This window comes from Sphaeramia orbicularis, chromosome 9 (genome assembly GCF_902148855.1).
Source record: "Sphaeramia orbicularis chromosome 9, fSphaOr1.1, whole genome shotgun sequence".
Classification (NCBI taxonomy): domain Eukaryota; kingdom Metazoa; phylum Chordata; class Actinopteri; order Kurtiformes; family Apogonidae; genus Sphaeramia; species Sphaeramia orbicularis.
The window spans coordinates 34667212-34685608 of NC_043965.1; the positions used below are offsets into that span (position 1 = coordinate 34667212).

General features: G+C 38.8%; 1 protein-coding gene across 3 annotated transcripts in view; it reads left to right on the forward strand.

Annotated features, from left to right (window-relative positions):
• Positions 1 to 622: 622 nt before the first annotated feature.
• Positions 623 to 18397, forward strand: part of LOC115426319 (leucine-rich repeat transmembrane neuronal protein 4) — a 70262-nt gene continuing 52487 nt past the window's right edge. For 2 of the 3 annotated variants that reach the window (XM_030144359.1, XM_030144357.1), the window contains exons 1-2: positions 623 to 1186; positions 1643 to 3232. In XM_030144359.1, coding sequence (XP_030000219.1) covers positions 1135 to 1186; positions 1643 to 3189 — 1599 coding nt within the window. In that variant the 5' untranslated portion in view covers positions 623 to 1134 and the 3' untranslated portion in view covers positions 3190 to 3232. The remainder of the gene's footprint in view (positions 1187 to 1642; positions 3233 to 18397) is intronic. The other variant, XM_030144356.1, reaches the window with a different exon arrangement.

The window sequence follows — 18397 nt, forward strand, 5'->3', positions numbered from 1 at the left end:
TCGAATTAAGCAACAAATAAAAAGAAAGTGGTTCATTTTGACTTTTATTCTACATTCAAGATAAATCTGATGAGACTGCATGGACAGGAAATGGCGATGTAAAACTAATGCATGGAAACAATAGGCAGGTGGCATCAGTGCAGCAAAGAGATGCAACATTAGACTAAATAACCAGAGGCAACATTCACTTACTTTTCTTCACTAAGATTCTATTCCAATACATTTCAGATAGAAACTGAATAAGAACCACTGTCTTCTGTTCAATGCATTTTCTCCAAATATGACACACACATGCCTGGATGACTGATATTCAATGTTGTTAAGACACAATCTATTTCTGAGTTTATTAAAAGCCTAATGTGTTTTATTTCTTTGGCTCCTATCCAACTGGTCACCCACGGGTAGGAAGCAGGCTGTTCAATAACACTAAACACACTTCCTATTTCATGTGATTGATAGACAGGCTTGTTTCATGAGGACAAATGAGGTTTGTGTCGCTCTGTGACCAGGAGAGGGCATCTTAAGTCTTAAAAACGAGCTGCATTGAGCTGAATCCTACACCAACATCATTCCTGTTGCTATACAACTGATTTATTCTTGATGCCACGGTCATCGGGTCTAATCCACAGCACACTGCGCCTTTTCCCTCCGCCTGTCCACATCTGATCCGGATACATCCAACTACTTGTCGGGTTTGGATCACAGTTTATTCCTTTTAAATTTCTTCACTTGATCGCTTTCTCTCTTTCTTTCTTTCTTTCTTTTTTTTCAGTTAACCTAGATTCAACAATTGGCGGTTTGGTGCTTAAAATGTCTTTGACAGCTCTCCAAACACATGCGCTAAACAGTGTCATCCTAATGAGGCAACAAGCTTCCCAGTGGCTGTGTTGTTGAAGGTGGCTGTGTGAAATATGCACAAGGCTGATGTTGTGCGGCAACAGAGGAAACTACAGGCATAGGTTGATGCACACCTTCTGGAGCTACTTCCATCTCCGACAGGTGTGCGGCTGTGCGCAAAGCGGATCTGGCTGCTGCGCAAAGTGCGTATATTCTCCGTGCAGACAGGCGTCCTAGGTCCGTGTCCAACTATTTGGACAAAACGGCGAGTGCTTCTAACATGTGGAACCGGGACACATGCAACAGAGAGCCCTAAACAAGAGGAGGAGTCGACACCGTGAAAATATGGGTATGTACATTATTCCTTAAGCTACTTACAGCCTGCAGTTCCTCTAGTCTGTAATCATTTCCTAATTACATTCACTTAAATCTAACGTTGCTGGTGTTTTTGCTTATGAGTGATGACTGCAGGCTGTGGGAGCTGGAGTTTTTTTTTTTTTTTTTTTTTTTTTTTTTTTTTATAACTATGTGACAAACCATGTCTGATGCATTGGGATATCAATTACCACAGCCATGTCTCAAGAACATGACTTTGAGTGTGATAACAAATGTAAGTGTCCAGATCTGTCATGAACATGGATGTAAATGTTACCTCCTGTGTGAAGAAAAAAAAAACAAAACACAGTGGGCTTGAATATCTGACTCCCTGATTCACTGCCTATTGTGTTCCACTGCTTTTTTTGTGAATCGTGGTTGTGCTGAGTCTAGGTTTTGTGCACTTAATCACTTTTCTGTGTGTCTGCAGGACTTGCCGTGCTTTTCAGATGGCTTGTATTCACAGTGGTGGTGCCTGCCTGGTTGCTTGCTGCTCCAACCGGGATCCGAGAGCGTCCCTGCCCCCAGAGCTGTAGATGTGATGGGAAAATAATATACTGCGAATCCAATGCCTTCCGTGATGTGCCAAGTAATGTGTCGGTAGGCACACAGGGTCTCTCCCTGCGTTACAACAGTCTGGTCAACCTCAGATCGCACCAGTTCGCAGGCCTGAGTCAACTGGTTTGGTTGTACCTGGACCACAATTACATTAATGCGGTGGATGGCCAAGCATTCCATGGCATACGGAGGCTCAAAGAGTTGATTCTCAGCTCCAATAAAATCCCACTGCTAAAAAACAACACTTTCCACGATGTTCCTAATTTGCGTAACCTTGACCTGTCTTACAATAAACTGCAGGTTCTCCAGCCGAATCAGTTTGTGGGTTTACGGAAACTACTTAGTTTACACTTAAGATCAAATTCCTTAAAAACCATCCCCATGAGAGTTTTTCTTGACTGTCGCAACCTGGAATTTCTAGATATTGGCTACAACAGGCTGCGGAGCCTCACACGTAATGCCTTTGCAGGACTCCTTAAGCTTATTGAGCTACATTTGGAGCACAACCAGTTTTCAAAGATAAATTTTGCCCATTTCCCCCGCCTGACTAATCTGAGGGCGCTGTATTTGCAGTGGAATCGTATCAAAATGCTAACCCAGGGCCCGCCGTGGATGTGGACCTCTCTGCAAAAGCTCGATCTCTCAGGAAATGAACTCCAAGTGTTGGATCCAAGCACTTTTCAATGCCTCCCTAATCTCCAAACTCTTAACCTGGACTCCAACAAACTCACTAATGTGTCCCAGCAGACGGTGGAGGCTTGGATCTCCCTCACTACCATCAGTCTGGCTGGTAATTTGTGGTACTGTAATCTCAATATATGTCCCCTAGTGGCCTGGCTAAAGGCCTTTAAGGGCAACAAGGAGACAACTATGATTTGTGCCGGCCCTAAGGAGGCACAAGGAGAGAAAGTGAATGATGTGGTGGAAACTTATAATGTCTGTACAGCAACACCGACCCCTATTCCCTCAACGACATCAGCCCGCACCTCTGTTTTTCAACCGGAGCTGAAGCCTCTTCCTACACAGTCTGTGATGGATAAGACACTGATCTGGAACAGGACAGTCTCTCCCACCCCCTCAGAGGCCTCCCCCACTATTCCATTGCCAGACACTGAGTATGTGTCCTTCCACAAGATCATAGCTGGTAGCGTGGCCCTTCTCTTATCTGTGGCTATAATTCTCCTGGTTATCTATGTCTCATGGAAGCGCTATCCCAGCAGTATCAAGCAGCTTCAACAGCGCTCAGCGGTTAAAAAGCGCCAGAAAAAGGCACGGGAGACTGAGCGCTCCCTTAATTCACCATTGCAAGAGTACTATGTGGACTACAAGCCTTCACACTCAGAGACTATGGATGTGCTGGTTAATGGGACAGGACCTTACACATACACCATCTCAGGCTCCAGGGAATGCGAGGTATGACCGTTGCCCTCCAAAAATCCATTTCCACAGCGAGGCATGAGAGGTAAATTTTCTAACAATCTGTGGAGAAAAAGACTTTTTTTTTTTTTTTCTCCTTTGCTCTTGTCTGTTTTGGGGATAAGGAATTAAAGGTCCATGCATGGTGACTTGTTTTGCAATATGCTGGGTCTGTTCAGTTCCATATGATTACCCAGCTGTTGTTGTGAATCATGAGGTTTTATTGCTAAAATATGATTCCCATTAGCTGGAACTGCAGCTTCCTTGCCTGGGTCCCACTCACCAAAATAACACGTGAAGATACGTTTGATAAAAAGCAGATTAATCTTTCTTTCCTGACCTAATGGAGCTCATTGATCACTTTATGTATTATCACCATTACTGTCCAGAATGTACAGAAAAAATCATTAGATCAAGTCACTGTGCAGGTGGCCCTCTTCCTATCCCGTGTGTTTGCTGCAACTGTGCTGCTTCTCTTGTGGCAAACACTAAATCCATGTGAGACTTTGATATTATGTAAATATTTATACTCGTACTTGCTAATTATATATTTATTCCATTCATTTTTACACCTCTAGCAATAATGCTCTTAAGATTTTACTCATTAGTTGAAACTGCAGAGTTCAAACAGTCACCGCAGGCAGAAGGAAGAACACTATGAAGGCCTGCAGCCAAATAAAAGAAAAATTACGCACTTGGGCTTGATTTCAGTCTGCTTGTTTTTTTTTTTGTTTTTTTTTACTACTGCGGTAGCAACTATTTTCAAGCTGCATTATGCTGTTTTGTTTTGTGATCTGTATATAGCAAAACTATTTGGCCTACCCAAACTTTTGTCAAAGCATGCAAATTGAAGTGAAATTCTCACCCTGAAGCTGAACTACTTCACACGACTGACTTTGAACCACAGTTGGGCATTGAGAGATTGAGACAGAAGGGCTTGACAGAAAAGACTGATCAATTCACTCATGCTTAATTAGGCACATTTTTGCCCATGTACTTTTTTCCCTTAATGCTACACATCTATCTTCCTTTGTCCGGCAGCTTTTTTCATTTGTCAGTGTGGTTAAGTGTGATTAACAGGACGTGTTGTGCTGGGACAAATGTGTCACAAGACTTTTTGCCGCACCTTTTGTTGGACTAAAAAGACATGCTATGGAGTACAGGAGACATCTTTCTCCACCACTGTGTCTGTCAGAGCAGCTCACAGAGGAAGTTTTATCTCACACTGCCACACAGCTCATTTCCTATATTCCACGTAGACTATATAAATCATTTTATAATATGTTTTAAGTCAGTGGCACCCGTTGTTCTGACTTGTACTGCAGCCCAACTCTTTTTGTCCATACTTTGTGTGTCCTTTACTGAAACCACCGGAGAGGTTGACACAAATATGTTTCGTTGTTTTCAGCAATGTCACATAGGTACTATGAGGTACACGGGTAGCTAAATCAGCTCTTTGTCAGATTATCTGTGGCAGAGCATTTCTCAAATCCAAGGGAAGCTTGAGGTGAGATGGTCGGCTTATCAATCTTGTAGCTTTCATGTGAGAATGTGGCTTGGGAGCATTAAATGGCAGACCTAATGGGGCTCCTGCTAGCTAGAATAACTAATAGCCCATCAGAGGTAAGGAGCCGAGACTCCTCTCAGCTTTGTTATTCCTTGCCCTCTGCAGCTCAAGGGAACGGCCTGAATTGTAAAAAATGTAATGTTTCCTTTTTTTTCTTTGCACGTTTATTACATTTGTGACAAACACTATAGTGAAACCAAGACCACATATCAAAGCAGGGGGACTGTGTAAACATGACCAATTACAAGTTGGATGTTTTAAGTTAGAATGGTGCACTTGCTTCCAATCGTTAAATTATTCAGAGCTATAAAAATGTTTTGAACCAATAGATTATTTTTTTTATAGAAGGAACTTGTGTCGGGATTCAGTCTATGTTGCAGCACAAGAACCCCATGATGTGCTCTGATAGTGTCTCAAGCTATTTGCATCACAATACAAGCAATGTAGCACAATCTCTTCTGACTGATGAAGAAGGCTTTTCAGTTTTATTGAATGGCACACAGTGGAGAGTGTCAAGAAAGATGAAAGTAAGAGAGATGCTTTATCTGGGAAAGGCAGCTTCAAAATGCAAACCCAAAGCCACAAGTGTTTTGTATTTGCCCCAACCCAGTGATCCCCTCCGTATTATTTAAGCTACCGCCACATACAGTAGCAAGCACTTAAGCTATTAGCTGCATTTTCAATTAGGAGAAAAAGCTTTGTAATTGAAGCCTGTTATCCTTTGCACATGCTCAGACCAACAGTCTTGGAGTTAATTTGTTTTTATAGATTTCCTCCATCACAGCTCAGCAGGTTGGCTTCGACACTGCAAACTAAACTCATAGACTGAATTTTGATGAACACTTTGAATTAAGCACTTCCATAGTTTTCCTGTGCAACATAATTAAAAAAAGAATCCTTGTATGCCATCCACTTCTGTGTGCAAAGAGCAACTGCAGTAGTTGCTGTCCACCCACAGATCAGCCTCTGAAAAGTTAGTTCAGAAAATATTAAGGCAAAAAATCCCACCTTCTCAGCCAACGGCGATCCTTGTACTTTAGCAAAATTTGCAAGTATTAACAAGGTGAGGGGATCCTGCTCAGAGATAATTAAAGTGGGCTGTGAGAGGGCAGACGAACTTAGGAGAAGGGAAGATGAGCCATTGCTGGTGCATCTAATCATCTGATACTGTACAAATTCTGTTTGGAAGAGTATGCAGCCCAGGTTTATGCTTCCTTAAAATGATTACAATTTCCTACTTGGCCAATATTTCACTGACAGGGTCTGTTACATTGGCCTTAACACTCTGATAAGCAACCTAGTTTTATAGTAATAATTTAGGCCAGCGCTAGCCTTAATCATCCATGAAGTTGTTTTTCATTTTTGCACTCAAAATGTGGCACCCCATTCCACCCTCTTCCTTTCATTAAAAAATAATAGCTTCTGTGGATCTAATCAGTGTTTGTCTAGGACAATCTTGCAGCATTTTATTTAGCAAACATTTGTTTAATTTCTGGCCCCATAACATAGGACCTGCCTTTGAAATATCAGAGAAACAAGGATGATCAGAGATGGAAATGTGCTGCATTAGGAGCCAAGATGGCAGCTTGCACTTCATCTGTGCGTATGTGAATGCACAGAAGGCAGTCTTCCATCATGTGAAGGCACTTTGACAGTTTTCAATATTTCTTGTTCACTTGCCAAATAAAGGTTAGCCACATGATTAAAATAGCATCTTAAAATGGATGGTTGTGTGCTGTAGCTTTTTAACACTTAGTGTAAACGAATAAACAACCCAAATGTTCTGACAGGACACACATACTTTGTACCTTATCACAGAGACTGTTTGTTTTTCATATATTTAATAGAAGTATCCATATTTTTACCACGGATTTATTTCGCCTGGCTGTCTTTTGTGTGGTTTCATATCACATATGGTGCAAAATGAACAGTGCTACAGCAAACGAGTGAATGGCAATGATCTGTGGACCCACAAAAATAGATTCCTTAGCTGTTATTCTACCTGATGATGTGAAAAATGGGCTTTGGTCAATTCGATTTTTAACTCAGCTACACCAAAAAGCAGAAAACAGCCTTATAAGTGAGCTGGATAATGCTTGTAGTGACTCAAATCTGCCTGAGCTCTTAGTAATGGCTGTTACACAATACACCTTTCAGTGGTTATATATAAAAACCCTTATGATACTTGTCTACTAAGAGTTAACTTCTCACATCTAATCATCAAGTGCGACACACTGAGCCAGTGTGAGGTCCTTGATCATAAAATGTGAAAAGTTAGACAAATCTGACTTTTTTTTTTCCTCGTGAATCAATGGTATGTAAAGAAATGTACCAAAGACGTACAGGGATGATTCATGTGAAACAGTGCTGAATGTACACAGTTGATTCCTTTTCATTTCATGCAGAGTTGTGGTTTAAAGCTGAGTCAAACACTGCAGTGGGATTCATTAAAACAAACGCACATTATCAGACCTCAGACCTATCTTTGGTGTTAAGCACCTCTCGGGCTGCTGGGTGCGTGGGGTGAAATCTCCCCCAAATAAACATACTTTGAGATATGTATGATTCAGACTTTTGACAGATGTTGCTGTTGGAGGTGTAATGTCTGCTCTGGTGAGGAGGTGGAATACATTTAACAAACTTAGCAGCCATGAGAGGCGCATGAGATTCATGCAATAATGGCCTGTAGTCTAAAAGGGCTTGCAAATATAAAGATGGCAACAGTGTTAAAATAATTAATCTTAGCATTTCTTGTGTTGTCAAATTAATGTTTTATTATGACTGTGTTATTCTAATTACAATGTACTAATAGCACATGCCCCAGCTTGCTAATAGCTTAAAATGGCAGAGGCGGAAAATATGATGTTCTTCCTCCACGCTTCAACACAGACAATATTGAATTTCACTCTGGGTTAGATGTCCTTATTTACAGAACATATACGATGAACTGATGTTTGTGTCTCTGACTAAGCATTACAAACACTGGCAGAGGCCCAAAGCAAGACGAGTGATAGCTGCAGGTAGATCACTGAGGAAAGCTTTTGCTGTTGAGGGAAAAGAAATGAAAGTCAACGCTTTGTTGACCTCCAAACCTCAGTTTTAAATTGAGGTCAGCATTGATTGACAACATCATTAACTCCAATATGCACTTGATATTAGATGATAACCTAGTCCTTCACTTAAAGCTGAGGTCAAATTAACGTGTCTATTATAAACAAATCAGGTGAGTCAGTACATATTGAGACTGTGCTATAAAATTCAGCATAACAAAGAACCCTGGAAACTCATTTATGAAATTTCCTGCCAACATGATTTGGGTAAAAATGAAAAAGAGACTAATTCATCCTCTCCAGTGGTCCGGCTCTCCTGCAGCCACACATAAACCATGATGAATATTTAATGCAATATTAAACTTCCTTTCCTGTCTGTGTTCAAGGCCATTATGCTGAAGAAATGGCAAATCAACTAAAACCAATTTTGTCTTTATTGAAGGAGTGTTTTAAAAACCCTTTCTGTTAATTTCAATATTCAGGTGATGCACTCCAAACAACCAAGTCTAAAAGCTCAAGACATCAATTTCCAGCTTTTATCTGACCAATAAAAATACACGGCCTGAAGAACTTTACTAAAATGTTTGAAACTGTCTTAAAAATAATGTTTAGTGATTTGATGTCTCATTTAGTGCAAAGTTGGTCAAATCAAAGGTCACTCACTCTGGAAAAGAGGTTTAATACAATTTTATGGTGAAATTAAACGGGTCACTTTAATTACTTACTTTATTAACAGAGTGGAGAAATAAGCCAATGTGAAACAAGTGGTGCCAGATGCAACAAACCCCGCCCCTCGTACGTATTGTAGTTTATTTTGGCATCGATCCAGCTGATGTCATTATGTCTATGCTTGTGCTGATGTCAGCGTATCAGTTACCTCTGTATATGTGACAAGTTTGAAGTAAACTGAAACAAAATGGATGTTTTTGTAGACATTTGAAATTTTGCCCATTATAAGTAAATGGAGGGGGGCATGGATTATAAAAATTCATTACAAATTTGAACTTTGACCTACTTTTCCCAAAATGTAATGGCATCTGTTCTGGGTCACTGGTAATCTAAAAACCCAATTTGGTATGAATTCAGCCAATAGTTTTGCTGCTACAGACATTTGAAATTTCACCCATTATAAGTAAATGGGGGAAAAAAAGATTTTAAAAATTCATAAAAAATTTGAATTTTGACCTACTTTCCCCAAAATTTAATGACATATATTCTGGGTCACTGGCAATCTATAAGCCCAATTTGGTATGAATTCAACCAATGGTTTTGCTGCTAGAGTGTTAACAAACAACCAAAAAAAGAAACAAACTAGAAGCACTCGGAGAGCGCAGACCTCCGCCAAGGCTGATCAGTGGCCCCCCCCACCCCAAGGAGGTTATGTTTTTGCCAGGGTTTGTTTGTCTGTCTCTCTGTCTGTCTGTTTGTCTGTCTGTTAGTGTGCAACATAACTCAAAAAGTTATGGACAGATTTTGATGAAATTTTCTGGTCTGCGCCCTCCCCGTGGGCCCCCCCACCCCCGATCACCACCAAAATTTAATCATTTCTTCCTTATCCCATTTCCAACAAACCCTGAAAGTTTCATCCAAATCTGTCCATAACTTTTTGAGTTATGTTGCACACTAACGGACAGAGAAACAAACAAACAGACAGACAAACAAACAAACCCTGGCAAAAACATAACCTCCTTGGCGGAGGTAACAAACAAACCAAACCTAAAACAATACCCTTGCCTTCCCTTCGGGGGGTGGGGTAATAAATAAACTAGTGTATAGGAATAATAGTTTTTATGTCAAATGTTTTTCTACTCCAGGTATCAACTTGACTCACCTCGACTTGACAGTGTTTCCACTGGGTGACATCCAGGACCACCAGATACCATCAGATACTATTTCTAGTGTCATTTTTACTGAGGTTCTAAGTGAGACTGGCCGATCCAGATATGTCACTGCACCAATACTCATATGTGTTATCATGTCCTGATGTGTAACACCAAGCCAAGCTAGCAGGAAATTCTTTGAAAATGTCAGAGCAAAATTTCAAGTATCTTGACAAGTCAAGCGCAGATCTTATGTCTAATTATAACTTGCCATTTCATCCTCTAATGATCAATTGTTGTACCTTCAGTCCCAATGAAGACACTATCACAATATACTATGATGTAAACTACTGACGACCTATTGGAGCAAGGGAGGACTGTACCTTCTGCAGAAGTGCAACACAGTCTCATCCAGACTGAGCCCATCCATGAGTCGACCTGATCCCAGCAGTGGACAAGCAGCAAACCATCAACACTGATATCCACTGGTGTTAGCATGCTACCCAGTGAACCACGGCCCATCCCATAGTAGTACTTTGTACCTCAAGAGACATGTCACTGGAACATCCAGTTTAATCCTAGACAGACAAAAAGTTTTTAAAAAAAATAGCTTCTTGACAACCATGTGGAAGGATGGTAGGTGTACTAGATCTAGATTCCAAACCCAAAATAACATCCGTTGCTTTCAGCACAAACTTGCTCATTGACTTTTATGTTACGTCCATGTTATCCAGGTCATTTTGCATCTTGGTCCGATCAAGCGAAAGTAAACATCAACATGAAAAAGTAAATTTATGCACATTATTTATCAAGAGGTTTAATTTTTTAGCTAAAGATCTCTATTTTATGGAACTGTTATCCTTTTTAAAATACCACTTGTAGAAAAAAAAGTTACAACCGATTTTAGCAATTTAACTTTTTACACCATAGCCATGCCTCAGACATAAAAATATAGCTCAAATTTGTTGCTGAAAATTATATCTAAAACATCTAAAAATTTATTCAATCTGTCACATTTAAAAAGACTATCTGTGAACTGTTACTGAGAAGTTCCTCTTTATTTGTAGTTTACCTATATCAGTATGAACCACCACAAGTTGTAAATAACAGTGTTAGTATTAAATACATTAGATAAACCATTGTGATTATATCTGGCCTGCTGTTTTAAAAAATAAGTCGACATTTTGGGTGAGGCATACAATGGTAAAGAGTCGTCCACATGTTACCATACTCTCATGTCAATAAAACAGACTTTTTAATGTTTTATTGAACATAATATCTAGAAGGTTTTGTCCTACTTGATATCAATTTCTGTCGAGAACTACATGTTTTGAATGTTTGTGTAAAGCTTAAAAAATTAATGTCTGTTTCAAGTCCGCGTGTTAACCGAGCAGTAATTTGACATTTTTTCACCTAAAAATTTTATCTCCCCAAATTTTGTATGACGTTAAAGTGCTTATAAATACCTACTCAAATATGTATAATACATGCATATAAGTTACTCTGCTTACATGACAGAGACTGTTGAACACGAAATATGTCCATGTGTTACCGCTTGAGCGGACCCATATGGACTAGGCCCACTCAGCATATGGACTTCACTTGTGGCCCCCACCTGTACCTACCATCTTACCCTCAAACATGCAGACAATACAGTGCAGTGTCTTTTTAAGCACTGAGTAAGTTTAACATTTGAAACCTCCATGTCATAAATGATGGTAATAAGTAGTTTTATGTATCATTGGGGAAAATGTGTTTTGCTGCAGTACCATTAGTGGCCCTTTGAGAAACTGACAACAGAGCTAAATAGCATCCCTACATCCACAGTGTGGGTTAACATTAACATTAACTTTGGAAACACCACATATCAAGTATAAAAAAATCAAGTTTGGCATTGAACATAAGGTGTTTTATAGGCTGATAAGTTGGTTGTGCAGCAGTAGTTTGTAAAGTTACCAACTTTACTGGCAGAGTTTGGTTTTAAGACCTTTTTTGTGGTTTTATTGACTTCGTTAGACAGGAGCAGTGAAGCTAAACAGAAAGTATTGGGATAGTGAGCAGAGGAGTGACATGAAATAAATGTCTCCCAGTCTGGGAATCAACCCTGGGACTTTCATGCTGTTTTTGTCCATGTGGTTGCGTATTTGTGCCAATATGTTTACTAAATTAGCTCTAAATATGTCACACCAGTTATCTACCAGCACCACCAACTCCTGGTAAAATGGTTCCACCTTCTGTTGGAGTCTTAATCTGACAAATTGACCCTTTAAGCAATCTACAGTCAAGGAGAAATGGAGAAATGCATTATTAAAAAGGCAAGGGAACCGTATGCCGGGATTGGAAAGGGAGATGCAACTTTTGACTGGAGGAACTCACATTTTTATCACCATATTCTCTCACACTTGCTGTGTTCTCTCTGCCAACATGTACAGCTGAATGCAACAAGCTCACCCTTACTCTCTGGTGGTTGTCGAAAGGCATTTAGGGAGATACAGGAAATCACTAACTAAAATAGAAACAGTGGTGAATTGATGGAAGTCGGGGGAAAAAATTTATTTATGTCACCTCATTGCAAAATCACTCCTGGCATGTACTGAGCATCACAGATTGATGATACATAACAGTGTAAGTGTATCCAAGGGTGGATTTTTCCATTAAGTCTTCAGTCTGAGTTAGAGCTGAGGAACAAAAGAACTATTTCACTTCTCTGGGAATCTTCCCTTAAAACAGTGAAAATCTCCAAATTTCGAATAACTTTAGAAGAATCTCAATCCCATATTGAGTGTCCTATTATTACGGCGTATCTATCAATCAGTAATCACTTGCCCTGGATTCCCTCAGTTTAAGCCTCTGTAAACTCAATCAGTGATACTTCCGCTTTAATGGGATTTGACAGCTTATCTAGCACTTTATGAGAAGTCTGGCTCCACATACAGAATGAATAATATAACATGAAAATATTAGACATAACATTTTATGCCGTTTTATGGCCACGGCGGCCATGTTAATTTTTCAGCTCGGTTTAAAGCAGCCACTGCCTATTTAGCCCTTCATTTTATTATGATTCATTTAATTATGGTTATTACATTAATTTGACTGAGATGCTGTACTTCAGGCTACTGTGTCACATTCATTCACTGCACAAGAACTCGAAAGTCATACTTAACGGAGCAAAGTGTTGACTTGGAACATTAGTACATACTGTATGTCCTGATAAGCCGCTAGATTGCAATTGGTATTTTCAACCTCATATGAAAAAGGACTCCACCAGTTTCTTTTATCTTTTTCTGCCAGGAGGGATTTTGATGTAACGTTGCACTCTACCTCAAGAATAGGATTGTGATTTCCCTTGAAACTTAAACCCCTTCATCATGTTGCTCCAACATCTCAGTCTGTCTGATGGGACAAAATGGTGAGTCAGTCAGCACAAACTGAGAATGATGCAGCATCTCTGCCAGCTTCTCCTTCCCGGGTTATTGTGAAAGTCCTGTCAGGCAGCTGCATGTGTGGGCCGAGATTTGCCCAAAATAAGTATAACCTGAGATGTTTCTGTTTCTGATAGTGACAGTGTTTTCACATTTTCATGGTGTGAATAGGCACTGGTAAAACCAGAGCAGTTAAGAAACCTTTTAAAAGAGATCATTTGACATAATGTTTAGCACAGTCTTTTTGCACTTCAGTCACGAACATTAGCATACTATTACTCGCCAATTAGCACTTTTTACAAAACATAACAGATGGAAATACTGTTTGACTGTAGATTATTCAGTCAGAAACCAAGGAATAAGGTTAAATGAATTCATCTTTTGACTCTAAAAAAATTAGCAAATATTCACCAAAAGGTTGAGGGATATGGACAAAAAATGTAATCTATTTTTTCCCCCATTTTTTTTTTTTAAATTTCTGCATGAATATACAAAAAAATAGGAATATTATTCAAAATTAGTTTTCTTTACTGCAACACCTCAAAATTAGGGTTGGGATTGAAAATGGGTCATGTCCCTAATGACCCTCAGAAAATATGTAGCAATATTATAATATGAAAAGGAAGAAAAGCGTTTACTCAGCAGTGTCAGATATACTGTAGAAGACAAGCCTGAGCTGTAAAAGATGTAGCAAGATTAACATGATGCTAAAGCAGTGGTTCTTAACCTGGGTTCGATCGAACCCTAGGGGTTCGGTGAGTCAGACTCAGGGGTTCGGTGGAGGTCAAGACACACACTCAACAACAGAAGTCACACTGATTAGCAGTAAATATTCATTATTATTGTAGCCTGATGGAAATTAGGTGATGGGTGTGTGTTAAAATGTTAAAAATGATAAACAGCATAAATACAATAAGTTCATTATTGGAATACATAAGGTTAAAAATTAAAACCATTTCAGTGTGGTAGTATTAAAAAAGGTCATGTCTTTGTGAAAAGGTATGTAATTTGTTGTGCGTTTGTGCTCTGTATTGGTTTTGTTCTTTGAACACAGTGATGTTAATGCATAGTTCATTTTGTGCACCAGTAAAACATATACCTGTGTCTTGAATTTGAAAAAAGTCATATTTTATTTTTTAATAAAGAAGGGTTCGGTGAATGCACATATGAAACTGGTGGGGTTCAGTACCTCCAACAAGGTTAAGAACCACTGTGCTAAAGAGACAAAAAATGACAAAGGAGAGACTGTTTTGACATTGGAAGAGGTAATAAAATTTCAATTCATAACATTTTTTTTAGTTTTGGGTCCAGAGGAGATGCTACATTCCTCCTCCAGGTCTTGTTTAGTTACAACAAACAAAATCCATCTTGAATTTTTGTTAAGCAAGAAAAGTCTATAATCAAAATTTTGCAATGCAGGCATTTTCCCTGACTTGAAGAAATCGAAGACTAAATCAAACTAATTAATTCAGTATATTGCCCAGCCTGTTCTGAGGTAAAGCTGTCTTTGCACTCCATCAACATATCCAGGATCATACAGTGGACACTGGGGATGGATATGGTGGAATAAGAAGCTTTGTGGACTTCATTACCTGACCAATATTTGACACAGGACATGATCACAGGGTTAAAAATAAAACACATCAACCCTTTTTCTAACCAGGTTGTTTTGTGTGTAAACCTGAACCAAATCTTCTTACTACATTGTCACAGCCTGAATGCAACTTATGTAATATTTTTTTAAGCACTGGGAATGGATGGAATTCCACCCTGCTGTCAGTTAGGTTTTAGAACATGTCGACTCATAGCATAATTTGATTGGAAATTAGGAATGTGTGGCAGATCTAGTATATTATGTAGCTCTATATCTGTGTATCTTGCAGCACATTTTGGCTGAATCAAGTGTATGAGTGTGAGGAGAGCAAACTTCCAGAGAACAGAATTGAACTGCAGCAGACCAATTAATTCACAGTTTTAACACTTACTGTATCTTCATCAGAGACTCTGATGAAGTCAGCAGTGTTGAAATGTTGGTCTGTTTACACCATTAAAGGCTGAGAATTAATCGTGTACTCCAGTCCCCCTTTTGTTCTCAGGAAGATATCAGGATATTTCACTAGGTAAATAAAATGTGTGACTTGCCGATGACAGTAGAGGGGAAAACGCAGACTGTACAGGCACCAAGTTATGAAATCCAACTCTCAGGAGCGGCAGTCATTTACATAAACCAAGGTTCATGGCAATATATTTAATAGTTGTTGAGATATTCTAGTATGAAAGTCAACCAGCGTGACTGACCTACAGACAGACGCCACAAGCCACGCCATAAGCACGGCTTAAAGGATCAGAAGACCTTTAATCTAATTCTTATCATTAAATTACACATCATTCCATAGCTTTCTGAGCAATCTGAAAAATTAAATTAACTCAAGGAATGAAACGCTGCCACTGTCACACGTCATTTTGGTGTGAAAACGACAGTAATTCTTGAAGGAACGCTGAAGTATTTGCATATAATTCGTCGTGACATGCATTGTGCGCAGGTGGGGGGGAGGGAGGGATTCATCTCTCCATTTTCACTCACGGTGCCAATGTATCCTTTACAAATCAAACAAATGGGTCAGCCCTTTGTTCCGGCAGAATATTTTTACATGCCCCGTGTGAAAGGCATGTAATACACTCTGATCAGTTGGATGGTTCAGTGCTAAAGGTCTAAAACACTTACTGACTTTATCAGGCAAATATTAACCTAATTTGTCAGTCAGTGCTGAGAAAAATCATATTAAGTCTGGCCAGTCACAGAAAACAAAAGAAGAACAAAGCTATCTACAAATACAGTATTTGGGGCAGATCATCCTGTCTGGATTATACGTGCACTGACTGAGCAGAATTTCTAAGAGGCCACAGCTGATTTTTGGCTTGTTTCCCTTCAACTCTCTGCTCCCCTGATACCTCTACTCCACATTTTGGCACCAGGTATTTTTCTACCACATCCTCTTTCAACCATATTTTTTATCTGTGTATTGGGAAGGTTACTTTGGAAATATTCTACCTCACTAGTTATGCTGCTAAAATGTAATTATAGTTCTATATCTTTTAGCCCAGTTACTTGTTTATTGACCTATCTCTCTCTTATCTTTTGTGTCCTGATTGGTGGAACTTTTGGGGTTTTTATTGCATCATGTCTATATTCAGCTCATGTCTTGGTTTCATGTTACTTGTCGTTGAGTTTTGAGAAATATCAAAAGGATGTCCCATATCTACCTGCAAAACAAATCTACTTACGGGTATAAGTATGTAAGTAATAAGTAACCAGAACCTGATTAACTATTTTAATAATAATAATAATAATAATAATAATAATAATAATAATAATAATAATAATGGATTAGATTTCTACAGTGCTTTTCAAGGCATCCAAAGCACTTTATATTATTATTATTTTTTAATTTTATTTTATTTTACCTTTATTTAACCAGGAAAACCTCATTGAGATTAAAAATCTCTTTTTCAAGAGTGTCCAGGCCAAGATGGGCAGCAGTACAATAAATAGTTACAGACACAGACTTTCATACATAAAACGAATACATAAAAAGCACATAGACAAGTCAAACCTTCCAAAGTCAACTTTGCAAAAAGTGCTCATGAAATGTAGACAAAGTATGTGTAGAAGCCAATAATGTAACAACAGCCGATAACGTAATAATGGCCAATAACGTAATAAATTTGCCATTTTTAAAATGTAATAGGCCAATAACGTAATATGTGGCCATTAATGTAATAAAAGTCCTGAAATGATAACGTAATAATGTTTGACCAGTAACGTTATAACTTATTTGCAGGTTATTATGTTATTGGCCTGGTAAATGTAATAACTGAGCCAATAATGTAATAAATTATAACGTTATTGGCCTAAAGCTATTACGTTATTGGTTCAGGACTTTTATTACATTATTGGCCAGATATTACGTTATTGGCCTGTCACATTTTAAAAATGGCAAATTTATTACGTTATTGGCCGTTATTACGTTATCGGTTGTTATTACATTATTGGCTTCAACAGTGCATCAGGTAAAACATCTGCAGCCAGATGTCTCCCTCTCTAAGTCATACAACATCCTCTTAAAAGTGTCCAACGAAATCAGATCCTTAAGTTTAAGGTCTTTTTGTAGTTCATTCCAGGTGAATGGGGCTGCAGACCTGAAGGCCTTTTTTCCCTGTCCATTTCCAACTTTAGGAGGAGACAAAAAGAAAAGATTCTGAGAACGAAGATTATAAGCGTCTGTGGTTCTCCGACTGATGTAAGTCAGAAGGTAGGATGGGAGCAGACCTAGAATAGACTTATAAATTAAAATACGCCAATTATTGATCCATTATTCATTCACTCTCACATTCTCCCTCTGGTAGTGGTAAACTACGTTTGTAGCCACAGCTGCCCTGGGGCAGACTGACGAAAGCATGGCTGCCAGTTCACACCAAACGGCCCCTCTGACCACCACCAAATACTCATTTGCATTCACACACATAATGGCACATGACTAGAGCGGGATTCAAACCACTAACCCTTCAGTTATTGGACCACCCGCCCCACCTCCTGAGCCATGGCTGCCCCCCATTTTAATTAGTTAAATATAATGTCAATTATTACTGTTCTAAACAAATCTTTTAAATTTGGTATAACCTGATAAACAAGCTCTACATTATGAGCAAAAATATGACCTTAAATCAGTGTTTTTCAACCTTGGGGTTGGGACCCCACTTGGGGTTCCCTGGAATTCAAATGGGGTCACCTAAAATTTCTAGTAAGTGATGAAAAATTTAAAAAAATTGTTCTAAGAAATATATGGTGAGTTGAGAGAGACATTCACATTCCATAAAAGACATGACAAACTGAAGCTGAAACTGAAGCACTGTGGTACTGCTTATCTTTCAAATGTTCATTGTGGTCAGTTTCAGATGCTGCAGCTCTTTCATAATTCATAGTTTGAGTTCTTGTTTGTTCAGTATTAATTGTCAGCCTTGTAAATCCAAGCTGGACTGACTGTACATATCCTGACCAAGGGAAATAAAATTCTCACTTTGTGCAGTAATCTACACCTGGCTTTTCTGCCTCCGTCCATAATAATATACATTATATAGATTAAATGTCATCTAAAATTAACGTTTATTTGTAACATAGAATACCAAACTATTACATGATCAAAAACAAATTAATTTTAGCAAAAAAAAAAAAAAAGTCTCTGTTTTGAATGTCTGGGGTCGCCAGAAATTTGTGATGTTAAAATGGAGTCACGAGCCAAAAAACGTTGGGAACCACTGGATTAAACATACTCCTTATGTGTCATCTAT